This window comes from Kogia breviceps, chromosome 6 (assembly GCF_026419965.1).
Source record: "Kogia breviceps isolate mKogBre1 chromosome 6, mKogBre1 haplotype 1, whole genome shotgun sequence".
NCBI classification, from domain to species: domain Eukaryota; kingdom Metazoa; phylum Chordata; class Mammalia; order Artiodactyla; family Physeteridae; genus Kogia; species Kogia breviceps.
Window position 1 is genome coordinate 74,375,372 of NC_081315.1, and position 26,751 is coordinate 74,402,122.

The 26,751-nt window shown below is 35.6% G+C and overlaps 1 protein-coding gene across 4 annotated transcripts in view; it reads right to left on the minus strand.

The window, feature by feature from the left end:
• The window catches only part of FRYL (FRY like transcription coactivator), a 246,900-nt gene that overhangs the window by 123,842 nt on the left and 96,307 nt on the right, over positions 1-26,751 (minus strand). For all 4 annotated transcript variants that reach the window (XM_059067253.2, XM_059067255.2, XM_059067252.2 and 1 more), the window contains 4 exons: positions 13,504-13,703; positions 4,969-5,022; positions 1,786-1,925; positions 870-966 (listed from right to left, as the gene is read on the minus strand). In XM_059067253.2, coding sequence (XP_058923236.1) covers positions 870-966; positions 1,786-1,925; positions 4,969-5,022; positions 13,504-13,623 — 411 coding nt within the window. In that variant the 5' untranslated portion in view covers positions 13,624-13,703. The remainder of the gene's footprint in view (positions 1-869; positions 967-1,785; positions 1,926-4,968; positions 5,023-13,503; positions 13,704-26,751) is intronic.

Below are 26,751 nucleotides of genomic sequence, written 5' to 3' on the forward strand. Positions count from 1 at the left end.
TGTACCAGGTCTTAGCTGCGGTAGGCGGGATCTTTTAGTTGCGACATGCAGGCTCTTTGTTGTGGCAATGGGAACTCCTAGTTGCAGCGTGCATACGGGATCTAGTTCCCCAACCAGGGATCGAACCCGGGCCCCCTGCACTGGGAGCGTGGAGTCCCACTCACTGGACCACCAGGGAAGTCCCTCAAATCAGTACAGGTATTTATACATATACTTGTACTGACTGTGAATAGTAAAAATATATAACATGATATCTGACACTATTTACCTATTTATATCTTTACTATCTATTCCATTCAGATGTTGAGCTCAGGCGTGCAGTACCTAGAACAATGCCACCCAACAGTAGGCATTCTAATATTCACTGAATGAATAAGCATAAACAATTCATTATCCTGAGGTCTTCTCGCTTGTCTGAAAACCATCTGCACTTGACAACTCAGTCTTACTCAAGTCGTATCACCCCCATTCCTCAACTATCACTGCACGTATTACATGTTGAAATGCAGGCTTGAGGGCTACACAGAGAATTTCTGTGAAAGTGGAGGTAAAAAGGGATTGAAGTAGGTGAATTGATAGGTGGACTACAGTTGCTGCTAAAAGCCCAGAGTTTACATACTTTTTATTCAGCTCCATTTTGCTAACATGATTTCATGTCTTGGATGGTAAACGAAGGTAGAAAAATGGGGAGTGATAGGTACAGGACACAGAACCCTCAGGCAGTTGGCAGAAGTATAATTAAATTATAGGAATTTTGTTTCTGTGAGCCAGAAGTTTAGATATAACATCCTAAATAAGGTAACTGAAACATGAAGGCAAAATTAGCAAAAAATAAGAAATACAGACTTTGCAGAAACAAAAGAGCTTACCTGCTTTAGAACTTCAACTAAAACTAAACAAAAAATGAAATCTACTGCTAAGTCTCTTCTTTCAAGAAGATAATCTCTTTCACGTTGCTGTTCATCCCTGAAACAAGAATCCCAAATTAGGATTGCATTAAAACTATAAATTCTCAAATAGCTCTTGGGTAATACTTCATGTTATTTACTGAGTTCCTAGTACATATGGTGTCCAACAGCAATCGTTACAAGTTTTTATAATAACCCAACATATGTATTACATGTTCTTTCTCTTTTTGTACATTAGGAACTTATATGCACATCTCACTATTACATCTGTCAGAAATTAAACCTAATCTAAAAGAATTAGTAAGAGGAAGAAAAACATGAAAATACAGTGCCAGGTCATTTTTTCACAAATCTAAGTTGAAAAATCACAAGTGGCATCTACTGAAGTACAATTCTAAACCATGGGCCATCACCTGAACACAAATAGATGTTTTATTTAAAGCCATGATCTCCCGGGAAATTTGAAGAAGGAGAAGACAAGTTCGAGGATTTAACACCAAGAAGAGTCTCGTGGTATAGGAATTTAGGGTTTGGCAGTCTTCCTGTATCGCAACAACTGTTTCCCTTCACAAACCACGTGAACAGGACTTCCTTTGAATATTTTCTTAACTTCTTCCATGACTGTTAAAGCTCCTCACTGAACTACAGAAATTCAGTTTTGCATGACTATTCTCAGGGATGACTCCTGTAGGGCAGCACCTACTTTAACTGATATCTTTCCTTGATTTACAGTTTAAGTATGGACTATCTTTTCCCCTTGTTACCACTTCATAACAAAAGTAACCAAACAATAACAACCGTCAGTTGATAACACTATTACCCACTTCATTGGACGTGTTCTGAGCCCAGGTCGAACAGTAGAAAATGAGCCACTTACCCCTTAGATTTTGTGCTAGACCGAGGCCTATACTCATAAGATTCATCTTCAGTTCCATTCTGGCGTCTGTACCAGTCAAACAAGGTGCGAAGTAAGGAAGGGAGACAGTGCTCTGCTACTGAGCTCATAGAGCTTATCAACTGAAAGTACAAGACGGTACCAGAAGTAAAATACAACATCAAAGCGCCATGTTCCTTACGCTACTAGCAATCACTTAGAAATGAGTAACATTTCTAGAATAAAAATAAACTAAACGCAGTAACTCCAAAGCAATAAATGTGTTTTAAAATAAAAGGGAAAAAAATAAATACATAAAATGCCACTTACACTTAAATATTAAAAAAAATAAAATAATATAAGGGCTAGGGGTTTAGCCAAGTAATAAAGTAAGGTGAGCTAAGTTTCACCGGCTATTAACATTTATCCAAATCCATTCGGTTTAGCTCAGAGAATTTCCACCTTTCTCCTGCCTCCATATGCTACTCACATGTGTAAAAACTTGACCATCAGTAACATCCCTGATTACACACATGACACCTGTGGGTGAACTGTAACACAGAACATGAAACAACCACACCTACTTCCTCACCCCACCCTATCCCGCCAGTTCCTCTCTGCTCATGTGAATGAAATGTTCTAAAATGTTGCCACTAGAAGGGATGAAGAGATGCAGAAACAGAGAAGACTTCACCATGTTAGAACTGTGGGAAAAGCTCCACTTTATTCTGTGCTGCTATGACACCAAACAGAGAATTAGAGTTACACAATTAATTTGTGATACAAATAAACATATTAGAAATGTGTTGTATACATGCTTTTAAAGCTTAGAATATATAAATGAACCACAGAAAGATAAATGAAGTGGGATGGATACCTGCAACTCAATTTGAGGCATCCCTTAAACTACCTGAATTGTAGGTGAGTTATCAGATTCATTTCATGAATGAACCCAACTTGCCTGTAGTGGTGGTAAGAGGTACACCAGCTACAATTAGTCATCCCCCTAAGGTCACTCTTCATCTTGAGGATCCACAGAAAAAAACATTCTCTCTTCATAAGAGACTCTGTATCTGATTCAACCCGTTGCTCGTAAAACTAGTATTTTAAAATTAGCATACAGTAAAAGAACGCTTCACTTTGTTTTGCTTAACTAAAAAACTACGGGTTGCAGGAATACTCAAGGTCTCTTTCAGTTCCACGACTGTAAGAAGTATCAGTTAATGAAGATAAATTGATACCTCTAGGAATTAAACATTTATTTTTCCTAATATTTTATATTTTTCATATAAAAAAGAATGAAAGTTTGATTATGTATGATATTTTTCTCTTTTTCATGATCTCTGCCTTCCTTTAATCGTGCTTTTATTTATAAATTACCATAACGTGACAGGTGAATAGTTTCTAATATAGGGAATTAAAGTAAAAACAAGATTCTAATTTTATTTAACCACTTTTGAAAATTTATATTTCATTAACAATGAACAATACCACTCAAAGGAAATCTCTTTTAATACCTAAAGAAGGAACAACAAAACACCATCTGCTACTGTAAATACATATTAAAGCAGTTTACCCCACTCATAGCTTTTTACTGTGGAAAAAAATCAAGGTATGGAGCATGATAATATATAGTTTTATTAATCATTTACATAAAAAAGAAGTGGAAGTTTTCCTTAAAATGTTGTTTAATAAGATTTCATATTGATTGTTCATTCATCATTAGTAAAATGGACTCAAGATGTGAATAATCTAAATACCTTTAAAATATATTAATAATACATTAATAATTAATTAATAACTAGTAACAATTAGTACCCTTTGTAATGGCATTAAGATTTGAAAAGGGTTATATGAGGTGATCTTATTATTACTGTAACAGAAAACTAGCCTTCTTATTTATGGTTTCTTCTTAGACCAGTGGCTATTTACTAAGTGTGTGCTTCAGAATCACCCAGGGAGCTGTTGCAAAATGCAGGTGCCAGAGCACTGCTCTTGGTGATTCGGAGTCAGCAGAACTGGAGTGGGATCCAGAAACACAGCATTTTGGTAAGCCTCCACCAAGTAATCCTAACCAGTCATCTTTATCTAATCAAGCAGACTAATATGAACATTAACTTCTATTTCCTAGATACATAATGATGAGAAGAGTAGCTCAGGAATACTAGATGGCAACAGAAAGTTGATCTGGATTATCGGGTTTTGCAGACAATCAACATATAATGAAATAAGTCTTGAGCAAACATAATTATGACAAAAACAACACTTGATCTAACATTCAATATCAGCAAGAGGAAAGAACTGACATTAGAGGATTACCACTAAATTTTAGATATTTGTATTATATAAAAAGGTTTTTGGTTTTGCTGGGTTTTTTTTTTTTTGGAGGGGGAGGGTTGGCCATTGTATATCTTCCTTTTTAAGCTTCTTTGGCTTTTTGACACAGACACTCCACTTGGCCTTTGCACAAGCACAGATACAAGCAGTTAATGCCTCTTAGGGCAACGCTCAACTGCTGGAGATGGGGTCTGCAGATAAATGCTCCAGCCCTCCATTCTTCAGAAAGACAAAAATGGGTGACATTCTGTATGATTCTCAGAATGGAATGAACCCCCAGTGCCCAGAGCACTGATCTCTATCAGTTCTTCCTCTTCCCTGCCTCAATCTCTCAAGTCTCCTCCTTGGAATCTCTTTCCAGAACCACGTCCTTGTCTCTTGCTCTGCCTTCAAAATGGGGTGGAAAGGGAGAGAACCAGGCTGGATGTTTCAGTATAAAGGTTCTGATACCCCCAACAGGAAAATATAAATGTTAAAAGGTCAAATATTATTATGTAAAAATTGTATACAAGGAAAGATTGAGGGATATGACTGGAAATCTTTTAAGAAGTTTTCAAAGGGCATAGCAAAGAGGGTACCAATGAAAAGCAAAGTTTTAAAATGCTTAATGAACAGAAATCAATAAAGCTCACAGCTCATTCTATGAACTATGAAGTTCACAGTTCATAACTCATTCTATTTGTTCTGTTAAAAAACAGACTACCAGTTCCAGACTGAATCTAGTGTATAAAAACATACAGGACCACTAAACAAAATAAATAAATTTCTTAATATTGGATGTGTTTGGATCAGACTGTTAGGATAAACATTTTCCTTTCAGGAAAAAATATTCCCCCCACATTGGCATACCTGGTCAAACTGAAGATCTTCACCCCTCTGAAGAGATCTAGATAATGGCTTCTCCTACAATTGAAAAAAAAAAAAAAAAAAAGTATATATGCAAAATATTAGAAATCTTACCGATAATAAACAGCTGAGATTCGTGAGATGGTTTTGTTTTGTTTTATTTGTAATTAGATTGTTTCAAGGAAAGGTTCTAATCTGCTAATACAAACAAAATTTAATATTATTAGTTTAACTTAGAATAGCATACCTAGCATGACCCCTTCTGTCAGCCTTTCTACCTACTTGCCTTGCTGCTTACCCTACATATAGTTACCTAACTTACTGAACATAAGAGATGTCTCAAATTATGTTCACATATATTATGACTGATTCTTTTGTTGAGATTTTTTAGGATGATTTTCTAAACTTTCTACTTTATGTTTTTTCTTGAATTTTTATTCAATAAATATATTTATTGAAATATATATCACAGGAAAACAAATGCCATTTTTCCATGAAAAAAACTGGAATTTAGAAATATGTATATTCTGAAGCTTATCTATCCAAGAGCCCCAATTTCCTTCTCTCATTTATTGCTATAACTTCATGAAAATAAACTCACAAATGTATCTGCCACTGAAATTTAAAAATTCCTAATCTAATTATCAGAGAATCACATTTCTAACTAATTTAATTGGAGTCAGTAAAATACCTGAATTCCATAGTGCTTGACTTTCTTAATAAGGAAAGGTTTTTGGCATGTCCTTGGCACTTGAGCCCTTATATGCTAAGCACACTTTGGTAATTATCTTGCAGACAAGTCGTCAATTTCTAAAACCAACTATTATACACTACAAACATGTAGCATGATGAGGATCCCATCCAATAATATATATGCCCAATTAACTAGCTCTAAAATTTAAATAAAACAGTAAGTCTCATAGCAAGTCCAATAGAACATTGTTTTTAAAAGTATTTAAAAGTTTGAAAATTACTGAGCTATCCTAATGTGAATTGTGTATTTAAAACCTGGGCTGGGAGTGGTGTAGGAGAGATAATAAGCTGTTTCTTACCAACTTATTTGACTTATTTGATCCCCCTCACTTGATCCCTCTTTTCACTGTAATATTAAATTTAAAGGTCTTCAGTAATATTTTGAGGAGTGTTGATCTAAGTAGTTTATTACTCACATACGGTGTTTATACAATAAAGTATGGCCAAGCAGACTAAAAGAGAGCAATAACCTTCTCAGAAACACTTACACTGTTTTCTTATACCTCACACTTTTCACTTCTCAACAAACTCATGCTTTCTCAAAGATTTCTGAAGATCTGACATCCTCACAGAGCTTTCCCTAAACCAAAAAGTGAGGATGAGTTATTTTTTCCATAATAAGAACTCAGAAATGATGTTTGAATGCAAAAGAACACTCATGTTACCATCAGTACAAAAACATGAAATAAGTGTACTGCACTAAATGCTGTATAAATTACTAATCAAGGACTTTGTATTAACCTCTCGGTTTGATTACAGTATGGTTGAGGATGGCCTAATCGTGTCAAGCAGATGTACTTTCAATGTGAGATTTAGAAAGGATAACTATTTAAAACATGTTTATAGTACATGCAACCGATTGCCACAACAACTAAAAAGAGTACAAATTATTCTCTATATTCACATATAGATGAATGCAAAGACTGATGTACCAGAATGTTTACTGTAGTATTTTTTTCACAGTAGCCTCAAGTTGGGGTAAGTCCCAAACAGCTTATTCATAGAGACTGGTAAAAAAAAAAAAAATTTATAGTACTTTCTTTTATTGAAATAATATTCAACATTAGAGAGAAAGAGACAAATATATATGGGCTGATAATAGAACAATCTCTGATTTACATTGTTAAAATAAAAATAGGGACAGAAAAAATATACATATAAAAACCCCCATTTGTGTTTATTTTTTAAAAAAAAGATGGAGGGTGCTACAGAGATTGATAAATAATAGACATGAAAAATGGTATACTAAAAACTATGGACAGTGATTATCTTGATCCAGAATGGAAGGAAGGGTCATTATTTTTATTACATAACCTTTAAAACTATTTCCACTTTTTATAATGTTATTATTTCATAATAATATAATAGATCAATAATGAATCTAAGGTGCACAATCCTTTATACTCTAATTTGATCCTTTAGTATCTATGTATAGAGTACCAACAGCAACATGTAGCTTCCAGGGAAAGCAAAAGAATTTACTGAAAAGATTTTCGCAGCATAACGATACTGAAATATTTCAATAATTTGCAACTAAAGATGGCAATCTCTCCTAAACAATCCCTGTCCTTGTAGAGCTAAAAGTCTAATGACAGAGCAAAGAAAATATATATTATCTTAGACAGACTTTATAGGATAGGAAGTTGCAATGGAGGTGAAGATTTTAGAATGACCACTGAGAAGATGACATTTAAGTCACAATCAGAGGGAAGTGAGTAAGTTTGCCATGCAGAGTGAAGGAAAGATAATCCAGTCAGTACCTTGGAACTCCCCAAAGGCTCAGGAATTGGAGAATTTCAGTACTATGAAAGTGTGGGTGAAGGTGAAGTTAAAAATAAAAGGACTGGTTGAACGATAGTTTAGGAAACATTTAGACCCTCCCTCCCATTCCCTTCACTCACTCTACTTAGCAGGTTGGCTGTCCCTCCAACCTACCCACAGAGGAATTGCCCTTCTTACGAAAGGGCAAAACAGAGATGTCGACTGGGGGATACTACAGTTGAAGACAAGATACCACACTGAAGACAGGGAGCTTAAGTAAAAAGGTATATACTAAATATCAAAACCCCCAGTTATCTTCTGTCTCTACGTCTCCAGAATGCTAGCAGCCAAGTCTAAACCCTCCCATTTGGGCTACTGAAGGACTCCTCCAAGGGACTCTGACTAGCTTCCAACAAAAGATCTGACATTGATGGTTCAGATGATTACACACTAAAGACCACAGTCAAAAAGGCCCCCCCATGTTCACAGAGCTTCCAATCAGCTGTTTAGTGCCTCAGTCATAATAAATAACATATAATATGTTATAATCAGCAAGTGAGGAGAAGGGGAAACTAACAGAAAAATGCAGTTTGGAGGAAATAAGAGATCAGAACTCTTTAAAATACATATTTAATATTATCAAAAAAACAGTGGACAGTGTAGAGTTGTAAAAATGCTGGGCCTAAACCAAATACATACAGTCTAAATCAGCAGGGATTGGTTAAAGCCCTTTTTCCTCTCTTCTTTTCTGGTCACTGGCAATGTAAAACAGTAACAGATAAGCTTGGATGTGTCTGGATCATTACCCAGGATTGATCTACCTCCTTTTAGGGAGAAAGAAACCTAAGGTATTCGATTGCATAGTTTGCAAGCTGCAATTTTAATCAATGGTTGCCCTTCCTTCTTGAATCTTCCTTCTAAGATAAAAACGAAATTGTGGCTAATGTCAAGCTCAGCTAATCTTTGAATCTTTTGCCTTCCTTAACCTCCTTTTATTGTGGCTTCTAATATGAGAATGAAAAGGCCAGTTCTCTCATTTTAGTGATTGATTAAATTCTTTTAGCAAAAGCCATTCACATTTGTGCTTCTAAGTTTTCATGTAACCTACTGTCCATCTGACCATGAGACACGCTAGCCTCCTTTTATGTAACAATTCGTGGATGCTGTTTTCTTTAAAGAGACCCCATGAAAGTTTCATTCAAGAATGCAAGAGAGTCATCTTGAATGGCTGTTTATTACTGGAAAGGGTACAAAATAAATTTCAAAATAAATGAGATCACAATAAACGCATCTGAAGCTATAATAAAAACCTTGCAATAATGTTAGATTAAATGTATTTTCATTATCTAATCTTGATGCTGGGTAGACGATACACCATCTACTCTGACTTGGATATAAATGAAACAAAGCTGGCAGAGATTTGATTCAGACAAGAAGAAATTATGCTGGTATATAGGAGTGAGGCAGGTAAAATCTGTAAAATATGATGGGGATTTTCTCAGCCAGTGTTCGTCCTTGGCTGCTGTAGTCTACAGCACTGGGGGTTTTCCTGGTGAGTCAGGAGGAGTAAGCAGGGATGCCTCTTCTCTCTTAAGTGTGATGATGGGGTAGAAACACCTATTTTCTAATGGAATCCTCACCACTACTCACCATAACTTAATAATCTCATTTTAAATTACACAGCAGATGTTTCTGAAATTAACTGGTAAATGAATGAATAAAATATAGTCAACATCAGACTATTCTGAAAGAACTATCAGAAGCTCTGGCTAACACAATGATACTTTGCTTTGTTAGAAGAAAAAGGGCACAGGCCATAGCAATGTTCTTAAGGCTACATTCAATTTAAAATACAAACTTTTACTAAGCACCTTCCACCAAGGGCAGTGCTGCAGGTACAGAGGAAAGAGAGATCTGGTTCCTGGTATCAAGTAGCTCACATCAGAAAAGATAAACATGTAAGCAATTAACCATAATATGACAATGTCAAAATCGAGGAGTATGAACAAATTATTATAGTAAAACAAACATTCATTTAGTTTGGGGAAGGATCACTATGTTAGAGGGAACATGTGGGAAGTTGGAAGAATGAATAGTGGTTTAAAAAAAGAGGAATTAAAAGCATTTTAAGATTTCCCCTGGGGCTTCCCTGGTGGCGCAGTGGTTGAGAATCCGCCTGCCGATGCAGGGGTCACGGGTTCGTGCCCTGGTCCGGGAAGATCCCACATGCCGCGGAGCAACTAAGCCCGTGAGCCATGGCCGCTAGGCCTGCACGTCCGGAGCCTGTGCTCCGCAACGGGAGAGGCCACAGCAGTGAGAGGCCCGCATACCGCAAAAAAAAAAAAAAGATTTCCCCTGGTGGCGCAGTGGTTAAGAATCCGCCTGCCAATGCAGGAGACACGGGTTCGAGCCATGGTCCGAGAAGATCCCACATGCCGCGGAGCAACTAAGCCTGTGTGCCACAATTACTGAGCCTGTGCTCTAGAGCCCACGGGCCACAACTACTGAAGCCCATGCACCTACAGCCCATGCTCCACAAAATGAGAAGCCACTGCAATGAGAAGCCCGCGCACCACAAAGAAGAGTAGCCCCCGCTCACCACACGTAGAGAAAGCCCGCGTGCAGCAACGAAGACCCAATGCAGCCAAAAATAAATAAATAAACGACATAAAAATAAAATGACACTTTGAACAAAAAAGCATTTTAGATTGAGAGGAAAATAAAAACAAATACATCAGAACAACAGAATATACAGACGATACTTTTAAGTGTCACAGCACACATCAGGATAGGAGAATCATGAGACATTACACAAACTGTAACGAGACTGTGAAGAGGCTGAAATGACTCACCAAGAACTTGAATTTAATCCATAGCTATGAAAAGGAAGCAAGATTTCTAAAGCAGAAAGGCAATAATATTTGTATTTTAGATGAGGAAAAGTCTGATGAGAACAAGGAAAATGGGAAGGAGATGGACCACTTCTTGACTGCTTAGAAGGCTAATGCAATGGCCTAATATGACAGAACCTGGCCCTGAGCTAGGACAGTAACAATGGCATTGGGAGAAAAATGAAGGAGAAAGATGTAAAATCACCATATTATAGACTCATTCAAATTAGGTAATTTCACTCGTATTTTCTTTTAACTATTTTATTCTGAAGACTTTCACATTTCAAAATTAAAATTCCTTTAAGAACATAAAATATTTTAGAGCTCTTAGGACCATAGCACATGGTGCCGTTTAAAAATATTTTATAAAATAGGTACAAGTTTTAAAAATGTGCTGTGTAAGTTGCAAACTGCTGAAGCCAGCTGATTGCTGAGGGTTCATTATACTATAATTTCTACTTTTATCTAAGTTAAACAATTTTAATAAACATTTTTTCAGGCTTATTGAGATAGGAGTAATAAATAAAGGTGTAATATATTTAAAGTATACAATGTGATATATACATATATACTGTGAAAGGATCCCCACCTTCAAGTTAATTAAAACATCCATCACCTCACATATTCACTTTTTTCTTTCTTTCTTTCTTTCTTTTTTTGGTGAGAACACTTAAGTTCTACTTTCCTGGCAAATTTCAGTTATACAATATAGTATTATCAACCATAGTCACCACGCTCCATAAACTTTTTTTAATGTATTTTTTAAAAAGTGGTTCCCTTTCTGACGGTACGTTATTTAAGTAGGCTAGTGTAGCGATCTATCATGTAATTCATAGACCATGGATGAAGAAAATAACATTTTATAGAGTAAGTACATTTCTAATCAAGGCTTATAATCACTAATTCATATCTATAGACTCTTGTAATCCTAATTTCTAAAGCAGAATTTTATATTATACACATGCTGTAAAATATATATACATTGGTATAAAAACATTAATTTGATATGCAGAAAGTAATCGTGGAATGATTTAAATTGAATATAGTGAGATACACAGCTTTAAAATATAGATTTTGGTAAATGATCTTTTACCTATTACTATTTATTAAACCTCAAATACATTATTTCACAGATGCTTTATTCAGAGTAGTTTCCTCTATTTAATGATCAGAAAGAAACTCAAGGCATGCATGTACCCACACACATACCATCATATTATGAGTAATGTTAAGTCCTACTTCACTAAGAAAATTAAGAACCTATAATACTTCCTCAACTTCCCTTCCTTCTTAGGTCATCATTACTTTCTTTTCTGTTCCTTTCCTCCCTTCCTTCTGAGGAAGGACAGCAGATTGAGTAAGGCTAACTCTTCACTCTGCTGCTTATTGGCTTTGGGCTTCAGACAAGTAACAAACCCTCTGAGTCTCAAAGTGGCAGTGAAGACCTATCTCTAATCCAGTTGTGTAAGGAATAAATACATTTGAGCTATTACATCCTCTACCTCCATCTTCATCATCATCGCCGTACTTCTAACCTACCAGCGTGATCTTGATACATCACATATCCATTCCCTTCAAACCCAAAGAGTTGCTTCCTAAAGTTATATCATCCTGCTAAAACTGTTCTCAGGCTGTTTAATTTCCAAGTCCAATACCCTCTTCCTCAGTGTTCACTGTGTTCTGCCTCTCTATATTATTTGACAATAATAATGCTATTCTATACTCTCTTTCCTCGATATTATCATGTGCTCTTTTAGCTTTAATTATCATCCTCATGTAGATGATGCCAAAATCTATACTTCTTGTGAGTCCCCAAAAGGAATCTCCAGCTACCAATCAAATAGTTCCACATGGTTTAGATCGCTAGTAGCTCAAGCTTAACATACACAAAGGAAAAATTATCTTAATCACCTTTACTACCCCAATAATATTCCTGTTTTCTTCACCTAAGTAAATACACTACCATCTTTTCTAACACTTCAAAAAATCTTTAACCCTTCACTCTCACTCAAAACACCTACTCCTATTTAATTATGTGTCAAGTTCTACTGATTCTGCTTCTGTTGTTTATCTCACTTTTTTCTGCAACCACTTCTCCACTGTTAATGCCCTAGGTTCCAAGGCTCTTTTTGTTCCAGCCTGAATTATATACAAGAACTAAACAGTCTTTGCCTTTCATCTATTCTCCCTCTTACTGTCCAACCACTGTATTATCTATCATAATAGCCACCACAATTCCCACAATTCGTTAGAATCCATCCCAGACATTTGTTTTTGGTCTTTTTCTTCCTTCTTCCTCACCATAAGCTCGACTCACACAGAGCTCTTCACATTCTTTAAGTATCCTCGTGTACTGTAAGTTCAAAGCTGTTTACGTGTTCATTATAAGTCTGGCTACTGTCACATCATTAACTCATAGAATGTTTTAAGTTTTCTCTTATGTTTTATCTGTCTCAACAATTCCCATTGATGAAATCCATTTTTGTTCTTTGGTGACCTGCAGTAACTTATCAAAGTGGGTTCTAGAGTCATTACAGCTTTTTAGATCATCACTTTACTACTGGCCTATCCCTTAATTTTTTTTTAAGGCTTTATTTTTGAGAGCAGTTTTAGGTTCACAGCGCAACTGAGTGGAAGGATAGACTTTCCATATTCCCCTGTGCCCTTACACGCATAGCCCCCGCCATTATCAACATTCTGCGCCAGAGGGGTGCATTTGTTATAACTGATGAACCTACACTGACACAGCCTAATCATCCAAAGTCTATAGATTGCACTACAGTTCACAACGGGTGTTGTATATTCATTCTATGGGTTTGGACAAATGTATAATGACATGTATCCACCATTATAATATCATACAGAATATATTCATTGCCCTAAAAATCCTCTGTGTCTGCCTATTCATCCCACCCCTACCCCTGCCCAATCCCTGGCAACCACTGATCTTTTACTGTCTCCACAGCTTTGCCTTTTCTAGAATGTCAAATAGTTGGAATTATACAGTATGTACCCTTTTCAGATTGGCTTCCTTTAATATTTTTTCAAGTATATTATTTTCTTTGGAAAATTTGTAATATAATGGTTAATGCAAGTCAAGAAAATATTTGATTTATAGGTCAGCTCTACTCACCAAGGGTTCAGCCATTACAACTTCAATTTTCTTTTCAGCTTGAACAGCAAATTCTGCAAAGAGGCTCTTGATGACATATTCACCAGGCTTGACATCTGGGTCAATCGTAATGCTTGACATGATGATATTCTTTTTCCCCAAAGTGGAATGAAAGTTGGAAGAAGTGCAGTACTTATTCACTTTGCTGACTTGTGCTGAAGCTAAAAATAAAAGAAACAAAAGAACTCTACTTTAATAATCAACTCAATTAGGCCAACTATAACCACCCTATTTAATATGTATCCTCCCCCTAAACCCCATCTGGATCTCCCAATCTGTATTACCAGACTCTATTTTTGTCTATTGCACTTGTCACCTTCTAACATACTGCCCAACATAACTATAATTTAGTTATATATTATGTTTACTATGTACTATTTTTCTCCCTACCCTACCGTTGTAAATGCTATAAGAACAGAGATCCTCTTCTGTCTTTTTTGTTCACCAATGAATCCCAAGAGCCTAGAACAATGCCTGGTATATATACTAGGTATACAATAAATATGTATTGAATGAATTCTAAGCAAAGTTATGTGCAATGAAGGAAATAAAACATGACTCATAGGACCTTTCTTTGAATCATTCAAAGGAGAGATAGGCATGATATCAATTGTGCCTGGCAAACAGTGCTTCGCATCAAGTGTGGCACAAAAAGAGCACACACCACTGCTTGCTGTTTATCTTCACCTGTTCTGTTCTCTGGACTGCCTGGGCAGTCTACCTGGCTTTTATCTACAGTTTATCCAGTCACCTCGATCTTCCAGGCTGTTGTATAATATAGACCCTCCCATTCTCTAACCTCAGCTTGTGACATCCCTTGGGCCTGGAATATTCACGGAGAACCTGCAAGAATGGACTTCTCTCCCTCAAGCTGATCTCTAGATACTACCCTTTCAATATTCTGTCCTGTAAATAACTCCCTCCTTGAAACAGGAAGCAGCACACAATTTTTCAAACACTGAATTTCTGCTTATGTGTATGTGTGTATAAAACCACAGGACAATAAATTTAATCTAAATAAATACACTCCCAACTTATAAGGAATTGTTCCGTCAACTAAAAAAAAAAACCCTACTCTACCAAACATAGTATGTGTCAAGATATCTAAAGGTGACTGTGATAACACCCAAAGAAAATTCTAGAAAGCAATATAAAGCCAGGTTATGGCAGTCACTTCAGAAAAAAATAATTTGCAAATTTAAAAAATATATATATTTTTGCAAGATTGAACTTCCGGGAGTTCCCTGGCAGTCTGGTGGTTAGGACTCCATGCTTTCACAGCTGAGGGCCCGGGTTCAATCCCTGGTCGGGGAGCTAAGACCCCACAAGCCGTGCAGTGCAGCCGGGGGGGAAAAAAAAAAGACTGAACTCCTAAATACCAAAGAATGGCTTACTTTCATGTCCTATTCATTATCTTTGTTTACTTACTTATTTTTTATTGAATAGAATATTTTCCTCCAAGGTTAAGATTAGAAATTAGTCATACATGATGCTTAAATATTTAAAATAATAATCTAAAGAATGTTATAAACTGTTAATATTGCATCTAAAATAAATATCTTTGTATCACATAAAATTAAAATATAATATGTATTCTAGAACTAAAATTATATAATAACAATTCAAAACAAAAATTCACAGTCCTTTGAACACAGTGCACGCTATTTATTTTAAACAATGACTTGTTTGTTTACTCTTTCATGATCCAACACTGTGTATTATAAAGGAAAGAATGTGTTAACAAATGTCATTGTGGGGAAAGGAGATCTTAAATTTTAAAAATTTATTGAGTCATTAAGAATACTCTATATTTTATATCCACATATGTTGAATAACTCTTGGGAATCCTAAAATAGTGAAAAAGCCTACCCAGATAGTTTCTAGAATTTTAATTTACATTTTAGAAATAAAAATGAGGATGAAACATTTTTAAGATTTTGACTTATGGTAGTAGATACAAAATATATCTTTCAATTAAGATTCATAAGAGAGTTACAAAGTTTCTTTGGCTTTAACTTTACAATAAACGTTTTAAACAAGAAGCTATGATAGACTTTGGCACTTGAATTCTAGACTTTGATGAAGTATCTTAGTAACATTGTAACCTTTAAAGTCTCCTCAAAAAGAAAAAAATTTTAGTTAAAATGACCTCTAAAAAACTCACGCTTACTGTCTTCCACTTGCTAAAAAATCATAAACATAAATTAAGCAGAAACAAATATTCCTACATATCATAATTGCATATTTCAAGTAATTTGCCAATACAGTCAAAACTTTTAGGGAAACCAGTATTTATCTTCCAGATAAAGGTTTATCTTCCAAAGACCTGCATTATCTTCCAAAATAAAAATACTTCAATTTTTTAAAAAATCAAATTTTAATGAAAATTACTTATTAAGAGTTAATCACTTTTACCTCCATCCACAAAGCTCTAATGAAATCAGTTAGAAAAAGACCCACACCCCCAAACTGAAAACTGGACAAAGGACATGAAGAAACAAGCTACAAAAGATATAATAGAAAAAGCCAGTAACCATGAAAATAATATTTAACCTCACTAATATTTTAAAAACAAATAAAAATTAAATAATACTTTTCATTTAACAAAGTGGTTTCCCCCAATTGTGTATTTCACTATAATGTTCAGCTTTGGTGAAGATATGTGAATTTTTCTCATATTCTGCTAATAGTTAAGAAAAAGGGATGGTCACCCTTAAACAGGGTAAGAAGGCTAGTTTACACATAACTAGATTAACTTGATGTCACCAGACTGCTTGAGTTAAATATTTTATGAGGTTAAACAATCCTATTTCTCTACATGCTTTGAAAATTTTATATAAGCCTACGAGAGAATAAAGACATAAATGTTAGAGTGTAACTCTTAACACAATTCAGGCATTGAATTACAAGTTGTAAAAACCCAATGTCAGATTAAACATCCTTGGAATATAAATCTATAAAACTCTGATAATAATAAAGCAAGACCCAAATAATTAACATATAAAATTAAGATAAAATATAAAAATTAAACTAGCATGTATACTCTTTCTCTTAGATAAGGTGCAAATAAAACATAAATACAGTATTTTTAGACAGCTAACTCTCTATATAGCACTGTTCTTATTAGCATGTTTCATTTAAAAATTACCTTTTTCATGCTCATAAGACTCCTATATCTTTATAAGATAAATTGAACTGCAATGAAGGAGAACAGACAAGGGAGAAGAGACACAAAAACCCTACGTTAATACATGTTTGGTTTCATTACCTTACAGCAGCGGTTCTCAGTGTTTTCTAGCTCCATTATATTCTTAATGCACGACACTAAACAGTAACATCCCCCAAAATGCACAGTGACTCAATGACTGAGGTATTTTAGATAAGGATGAGTAGGGGTGGGTGGATGTAGTTTTAAAAAGACCCCAGTGGAGTCTATGAAAGCTGCCTGCAGTACCCTCACCCCCAAAAACAGGTCTTTAGGGATAAAAAATCACTACTTTGTGGTCATAATCTTACATATACTTGCATATTACACACATATTTACAAAGAGATTTATATAATACAGAAAAGTAACAAAATACCACACAATTGCTTACTTATTATAATTATTTACTTATATTTGTTAGTAGTAAACATGTTGATGACAACCTAAGAAAGAAAAGGTATAAGGTAAATGGCCTTTGAACAAGACCAGAAGTCAAAACTATCTCTTATTTTAAAAGGCAAAAGCAAAATTCTTAGTTTAAAAAGCAAGCCTATCGGGCTTCCCTGGTGGCGCAGTGGTTGAGAGTCCGCCTGCCGATGCAGGGGGACACGGGTTCGTACCCTGGTCCGGGAAGATCCCACGTGCCGCGGAGCGGCTGGGCCCGTGAGCCATGGCCGCTGAGCCTGTTTGTCCGGAGCCTGTGCTCTGCGGCGGGAGAGGCCACAGCGGTGAGAGGCCCGCGTACCGCAAAAAAAAAAAAAAAAAAAAAAAGCAAGCCTACCGCAGCAAGTTATTTTGTGGATATCAACAAATCGATTCTGAAGTTTATATAAAGAGGCAAATGACCCAGAATAGCCAACACAATATTGAAGAAGAACAACAAAGTTGGAGGACTGACACTACCTGACTTCAGAACTTACTTTAATGCTACAGTAAACAAGATAGTATGGTACTAGTGAAAGAATGCATAAATACATCAGTGGAATAGAATAGAGAGCCCAGGAACAGACTCGCAAAGACAGAGTCAAGTGAAACTAATCTTTGACAAAGAAGCAAAGGCAATCAATGGAAAAAGGAGACTTTTCAACAAATGGTGTTGGAATGACTGGACATCTACATGCCCACCCCCCCAAATCTAGACACAGAACCGACACCTTTTACAAAAACTAACTCAAAATGGATCATAGGTCGAAATGTAAAATGCAAAACTATAAAATTACCAGACTATAAGAAGGAGAAAATCTAACAGTTCTTTGGGTTTGGCTACGACTTTATTAGATACAACACTAAAAGCACAACCCATGACAGAAAAATTGATAAACTGAGCTGTATTAAAATTACTAACTTCAGCTCTGCAAAAGATACTGTTAAGAGAATGAAAAGACACAGACTGGGAGAAAACCTTTGCAAAACACATATCCGGTAAACTGTTATCCAAAATATATAACAATTTAAAAAATGCAATTAAAAGATAAACAATCCAATTAAAAAATGGGCAAAACATCTGAATAGACCCCTCACCAAAGAAGACATGCAGATGACAAGTAAGCATATGAAAAGATGTTCCACACCATACGTCTTCAGAGAAATGCAAATTAAGACAACGATGAGATACCACTGTGGATGAAAAATGTCACCTGCCATATCAGTAAACAAAGGGTGCTGCCAACGTCAAGCCATTAGCCACTGCAGCCCCCGCAACATGCACTCTGAGGGGATTCAGGATGGAAAAAAACAGGATACTGTCCCTAGATAGTTAAGGTGCATATCAAAGGAATGATTTCCATGAGCCCAGACTCTTGCATCTTTCTATGTGCTAATGAATTTAGCACATAGGAAAGTGCTAAATTCATTAACATGAGATGTCTGGGTTTTTTTTAATTAACAGTAATCTCTTGATGTTCCAACTACCTGGTTTTTTCTTGCAAAAACTCCTATATATCCTAGCTCCTCCCTTACCTCTTAGGAGCAGTCCCTCAGAGCTATCTCAGAGGCTGCCTCCGAGGCCGAAGTCCTCAGCAAGTCTGCCAAATAAAACACAATTCTCAACTTTTAGACTGTGCTTTTTTTTTTTTTTCAGTCAACACCACTACACAATTATTACAATGATCAAAATCTATAACACTGACAAAAACAAATGCTGGTGAGGATGTGGAACAACAGGAACTCTCAGTCACCACTGGTGAGAATGTAAAAGGGAAGACAGTTTGAAGGTTTCTTACAAAACTAAATATATTCTTATCATACAATATAGCAACTGTGCTCTTTGGTTATTTCCCCAAAGGAGTTGAAAACATACACACACAAAAACCTGCACATGGATGTTTTAGCAGCTTTATTCATAATTGCCAAAACTTAGAACCAACCAAGATGTCCTTCAGTAGGTGAATGGATAAAACAAACTGTGGTACATCGGACAATGGAGTATTATTCAGTGCTAAAATGAAATGAATTATATAGCCATGAAAAGACTTGGAGGAAACTTAAATGCATATTACTAAGTAAAATAAGCCAATCTGAAAAGGGTACATACTGTGTGATTCCAACTATTTGACATTCTAGAAAAGGCAAAACTATGAAGACAATAAAAAGATGAGTGACTACCAGGGGTTGGAAGGAGGGAAGGATACATAGGTGGAGCACAGAGGATTTTTAGGGGCACAGATGCTGTAATGATGGATACATGCCATTATACATTTGTCAAAACCCATAGAATGCACAACACCAAGACTGATATTGTAAACTATGGACTTTGGGTGATTATGATGTGTCTATGTAGGTTCATCAATTGTAACAAACGTATCACATTAACGTAAAATGTCAATAGTAGGGGAAATGGGCGGGGCTGGGAGGGGTGGGTAGCAGAAGCGGGTACATGGGAACTCTCTGTACTTTCTGTTCAAATTTCTGTAAACTTGAAACTGCTCTTTACAAAAAAAAAAAAAGTCTATTAATTTTTTAAAAAAGAAAGAAAAGCCTACTCTATTCCTGTCAGCCAGAACCAAAGGTGCCTGAGAAGAGTCACAATAAACAGCAGACCAATCCAAAGCTTAAAACAATAATATACTTGGATCTAGAGAAGAAAACAGTTTACTAAGTCAATTACAATAAAATGTCAAAAACACAAATCATGTTATGCGGTAGACAAATTGAAAGCAGAAACAAAGATAGCAAAATCAGAATAGGGAATAAAAGAAAATTTCAGCTTCTGGGGAGGCCAGTTGGATTGGTGTATCTTTCAACCAACTATCCAAAGCAAAACTGTACATTTGAAAGCAACTGTTTCTGAAGAGAAGAAAATAAAAGTAATGTGCATGCTGTACATGTTGAGAGGTACAATATGAAAGCATTGTTTGATGGGTTCAGCGCACAAACACAATTTGCTATATAAGGCAATGTATACCTCAAAATTCCTTCATGAATGAAGGAATCTCATACCAGATACCATTCACTTCTTATGGAAATAAAACATTATTTAATATTTATTAAGATATTTTGCATGTTATCTTATTTTATGCTAACAAACCAAATCTTATTTCAAGCGATAAGCTGATAAATGCCTCTCTTTAAAAAAAAAAAAATGTGTCCTGATTTGCAGCATTTGCTAATTTCCATCATGGAAATACTCCCATCATGGCTGATTTCAAGCCACCAATAATTTAACAACCAGATGGTAAAATTCCTGGCAGGAACCAGGTGCAAAACACCACATCAAGTTACTGTTCATGTATGACAAGGAAACGGACTTCTAATTAAAGTCGATTGTCCCATTTGAATGGAATGTGAACTTAGGTTCTCAATTTAAGAACTTTCAGATCAGTGGCTTTATTTCCTCCACAACTGCCAGATTTTGATACATCATTTTTTCTTCCTTAAAAGTCTATATTATTAACATACTATTTGCTTAGAATAACTATTTGCCAAATCAAGTACTTTTGTTGCTCTTCAAATTCATTTATATAAAATGGGCTAAAAAGAAAATGCGTCCCCATTTTGATCAGATATATATTTACCTCTATTTTCTTTTAACTCTCTTTTAGTTATATTTACTCCATTTACATCTGTCTTGGGGTGTTATACAACAAAAATTTAAAAATTCTTCCTCAACATTTAATCAGTTCTTCTCAGTACCTTTACTAAAATTTTGTCACTGATTTTATTATCATAAACTAAATTCATACTCAAATATGCTTCCAATTCTGATTAACAATTAGTTTTTATATCAGTACCATTCTTTTAATTATTGTAACTTTTCATAATAGTTTTTATCATCTGTTGGCACAAATACTCCTGGTGTACTAATTATCTTTAGGAATTTCTCACCTACTGTCACTCACTTATACTTACAAGCTTATGCATACTTTCACAAAATAATTAGAAGAAAACTGACATCTTAATTAAGACTTCTTATCTAGAACCTGGAATATTCTCACTAATTTGTCTTCTTTCATGTACCCAAAGGAAAATGTATACTTTCCTTCATAGGGGAATCTCTTTAATTCTTATTAATTCTGTTCCTAAATACTTTAAGTGTCTGTTCTGTGTGAATGAAATCATTTTCCTCACTACTCAGTCCAACTTTTTTGCTTCTGGATGAATTTCAATGGATAGAAAAATTAAGACTTTTGCTTGTTCTTTGGACAGCTGTTCCTAAACTGTTTATTTATCCTCGGCTAAACTATTCCCATTGAAAACAATTTCTAAACATAGAAGTCCTATGACATTTTTGGCACATTTCCAATGTTTTTTACTTAAAATCTACTACAGAAATATCGCTTATTATAAAGCTGAAGAAAAATGACCTATCATCTAAATAATCCATTATTCACTCAGTCAGAGTCTCCCTGAGGTTATTATTTTCCTGTAGTCTTTTGAACCTTCAGAAGCTCGCCTAAGAAACTCTTCTAAAAATTTAGAAATAATGTGGTATTTTAAAAATATGCCTGGACCTAGGAGTCAGAAGACAAGAGCCATGGACTTGGCTACTGAATAGCATTATAATCTTGGTCAAAATATTTAACCTCTCTAAGCTGTGCTTCCCCTCCAGAAAATGAACAAGTTGAGTTATATCTCAACTGTGGATACGGTATCAGAAGCAACAAGAGAGTTGTTTTCATTTTAGTTCTCCACTCTTCTGCCCATAAAAATATTCACTGCCAATGAAAAACCTATTGTGGCAAAATCTTCTGCTCTGGCCAGACATGAACCAGGGCCTCACCACAGGGTAGCCCTAAAGTGGAAATGTGAACACCAGAATCCTGCAGCAAATACCCAGTTGTTTCATCCAGCAAACATACCCAGACCCAGGGCTTGGCAGAGGTAAATAACTGCCTATGGTTGTGTAGCCATTTTTCTCTGACTTCCAAGAAGGTGAGCAGAATCTGAATAGGTGGGCTGAATCCTCCATACCCCTGAGGCTGATATGACTTAAACAAACCAAGAACAAAGGGGCTTCCTCTTAATATCTTAATTGATAGCTAACTAAGGCTCACAGAGACTGAGCCTGCTTTCCCTTCCATCACTCTTGGGATTACACTTTAAAATAGTACTGTAGCTGTATGGCTCACACACTTAATTAGCTGACAAAGAAATATAACTGCACACCTACTGGTATCCAGCAGCCAGAGACAAAGGAAACAAACAAAATATTTACCACTCACCAGCAGCAAATATTATTATAGGTTTCAAAACACCAAATCTATTTCAATTAAAACAAATTAAACGAAGATGCTGATTCTTGCTTTATTATTCAACACCATCCTGAAGGTTATGGGATGATATAAGTAAATGCAATAATACAAGAAAATGAAATCATTGTTATAAATATTGAAAAGAAGACATGAAATTTCTTTATTAACTAGCAATTATGTAGGAATGAAAAACCTATTCACAAATATAAATAGGTAGGGATACATTTAATAAAAAAGCATAGGACTTAAAGGAAAATTCAAGAACTTCTTAAAGAACATAGAAAGAAGACATGAACAAAGGTAAGGACATACTTACAGATAAAAGCATTTGTTATTATGTGCCAATTCTCACAAAATTAATATATTAATTAGTAAAATTCCACTTAAGATTTCAGTACTATTTTGTTTAGGTTGTATTGGATAAAATTATCTTAGAATATACTAGGAGGAATAAATACCTAAGAACAGCTAAAAAAAAATTATTTAAAAAGAATACAGACACTATTCTCTAAATCAGAAGATAACTATAATCAGAACAAATTATAACTATAATCAAAACATGTATCAAAATATAACATAAAATGGTGAACATCACTAATCACCAGGGAAATGCAAATCAAAATCACACTGAGATATCATCTTACACCTGTCAGAATGGCTATCATCCAAAAGACCACAAATAACAAACGTTGGCAAGGACATGGAGAAAAGAGAACCCTTGTACACTGTTGGTGGGAATGTAAATTGGTGCAGCCACTGTGGAAAACAATATGGAGGTTTCTCAAAAATCTAAAAATAGAATTACCATATGACCAAGCAATTCCACTCCTGGGTATATATCTGAAAAAGGCAAAAACACGAATTCAAAAAGATACGTGGCACCCCAATGTTCATAGCAGCATTGATAACAATTGCCAAGACATGGAAGCAACCTAAGTGTCCACCAACAGATGAATAGATAAAGAAGATATGGTGTATATACATATATATATATATATATATATACACACATATATATATGTAAGTATGTGTATACAGAATACTACTCACCCATAAAAAAGAATGAAATTTTGCCATTTGCAACAACATGGATGGACCTGGAGGACATTATGCTAGGAGAAGTAAATCAGACAGAGAAAGACAAATACTGTATGATATTACTTATATGTGGAATCTAAAATACAACTAACTAGTGAATATAACAAAAAAGAAGCAGACTCACAGATATAGAGAACAAACTAGTGGTTACCAGTGGGGAGAGGGAAGGGGAGAGAGAGGCAATATAGTGGTAGGGGATTAAGAGGTACAAACCATTACACATAAATAAGCTACAAGGATACCATGTACAACACAGGGAATATAGCCAATATTTTGTGACTATAGAGTACAACCTTTAAAAATTGTACACCTGTAACTTATGTAATATTGTACATCAAATATACTTCAATTAATAAAAACTTAGTAAAATGGGTATATATATATAATGACTCTAACAGAACACAATGTAAAAGTAATCAACTTAGTGAATATTAAGTACAGATAAATTAGATTAATATAAAAGATTAGAGAACCTCCCAAAAATCCCAGAATAAGAATTCAACATAAGAAAAATTAGAGGGAAGGGAATGATTTATTTAGTAATAATGTTGGACTATATTCCTACTCATCTGCAGAAAAATAAACATAATATATTCAAAAGCCAAATTCCAGATGGATATGAAGTAAAAATGTTTTAAAGTCTTAGAAAAAAAATTTCAAAGTCAACATGTATAATCCAGGAGAAAGGAGACTTTTAGCCAAGATAGAAAGCCCAAAATTATTTTAAAAAGAAAGAGAGAAAGAAAAAGATGAATGTACTCAACCAAATAAAATTTTTAAATATTTATAAGGCAAATGATACCATTAACAAGAAAGGACAAAGTCAGGGAAAAAATAGAATGCAGATGACAGAAAATATAAAATATTAAAAGAGCTCTTACAAATTTATAAAAAAAGACAACACAACAGAGAAGAAAATGGCAAAAGACATAATTAGACAATTCACATAAGAACCAATCTGAGGGCTTCCCTGGTGGCGCAGTGGTTGAGAGTCCACCTGCCGATGCAGGGGACGCGGGTTCGTGCCCCGGTCCGGGAAGTTCCCACATGATGCGGAGCGGCTGGGCCCGTGAGCCATGGCCGCTGAGCCTGCACGTCTGGAGCCTATGCTCCGCAACGGGAGAGGCCACAACAGTGAGAGGCCGGCGAAACGCAAAAAAAAAGAACAATCTGACAACAAACATATGAAAAAATATTCAAACTTTGTAATGCCCAGAAAATGAAAATTAAACTAGCAGTGAGCTTTCATTTTATACACAAATGTTAAATTTGTGCCAAATATTACAAAGAATAATTGGATCTACTGCTGGCAAGGTATAGGGAAATTAACACTTAGCACACTGCTGATGGAAGTGTCATGTCCACCTAAGTACAGTCCAGTAGAGTGGACAAAAGGATGAGTATTCTGGCCCCTATAGCAGAGCATGACAGATATAAATTTCTTAGATCTTTAGGCTCTTCCACGCAACTTCCTGATTACAATTTAGCTTTTATGACCTACCTCACAGGAGAGCAAAGAATGGTCTGCCAGCTCCAGCATTAACATTCATTCACTTGGCGTATTTCTCACTGTAAATTAGTAAATTGGCAAACATAAAAGCTTGTCTCTGTCAGACTGTTTATAACAATTCTGCCCTCTGGAAAAGATTTCATATCCACTCGCAGCATTCTGGCTAAGTCAAGTTTTCTGACCTGATGCTGGTCTTTGCCAGCCTTCTCTGGCAATTCCTTAAATCAGAATCAAAATCTTTGGAGGGAGGCCCAGGCATCTGTATGTTTTTGAAAACTCCCTAATGTGGCTCTACTGTGCAGCCAGGGTAAAAACCACTGCCTTCCACTATTCTTCTAAAGCAGAACAGTTGGTTCTATTCAATGATTTTATTTAAAACTAATTCTGATGCTAAACTTTGAAAAACACCGTAAACAAGGAAACCTACTTATATAATACCACAAATAATATCCATCAAGCAATTCAGAGAGAGTTAAATGAATGCGTGTCAGGGACAAAGCCCTAGGAAGCAAAGTGAAGGATTGTTCATAAGATAACTAAAAAACCTAATTTTAAAAAGTCATACAGAGGACTTCCCTGGTGGAGCAGTGGTTAAGAATCCTCCTGCCAATGCAGGTGACATGGGTTCAAGCCCTGGCCCAGGAAGATCCCATGTGCCACAACTACTGAGCCTGTGCTCTAGAGCCCACAAGCCACAACTACTGAAGCCCGCGCACCTAGAGCCCGTGCTCTGCAAGAGAAGCCACAACAATGAGAAGCCCACGCGCTGCAATGAAGACCCAACACAACCAAAAATAAAAACAAATAAATAAAAATTTTTTTTAAGTCATATATAGTTCTCCCAGTTCATACTAGAAACCTTGATGAACTGATTTCTCTCTCAGGGTTTCAGCCACTTCACTTTACTCACTGTCTGTGACCCAAACCACATATCTTGGTGCCCAATCAATCCTCTGCCTTTCATTAGCTGTGATTTCAAACGGTAAACTTTCAATGATCTAAACTTCACTGATTCCTCCCTCTGCCCTGTATTCCATATCTAGTCTACCCATCAAATCCCATCACTACTAAAAGTAATCCCCCCATCCTTTTTCTGCATAGCTAAATTTTAAGTTTAGGTCCTAGTAACAGTCTTCATAAACTCCTGAAAAGTCTTCCTTCACAGTTATCCCCTCCTGTTAGCAGATGAAATATCAACTTCACACAGCAGCTGAAGGGACTACTTTATATTTGAACCATTACTAGGCTCTTATATATCAAACCATGGTAATCCAGTGCCTCTGTACTCTGCATAAAAATGCACCACTAATTACCTTCAGGAATATTACTACAGCCATTTTGTTGGAACATTATTTTCTTTTCTTCCATAGTCTCCCTACGATAAAAATGGCTCATTCATATACTGCTCCAAAATTTTACATGAATTTTCTGCAACTTTTTTTTTTTTAAACAATTTTTTAAGAGCAGCTTTAGGCTCACAGCTAAATCGAGAGGAAGGGACAGAGATTTCCCATAAACCTCCTGCTCCCACACATGCATCCTTCCCCCATTATCAACATCTCCTGGTACATTTGCTACAGTTCATGAATCTATATCGACACATCATCACCCCAAAATCCATAGTTTATATTAGGGTTCACTCTTTGTGTTGTACATTCCATAGATCTGAACAAATGTATCCATCACTGTAGTATCATACAGAGCA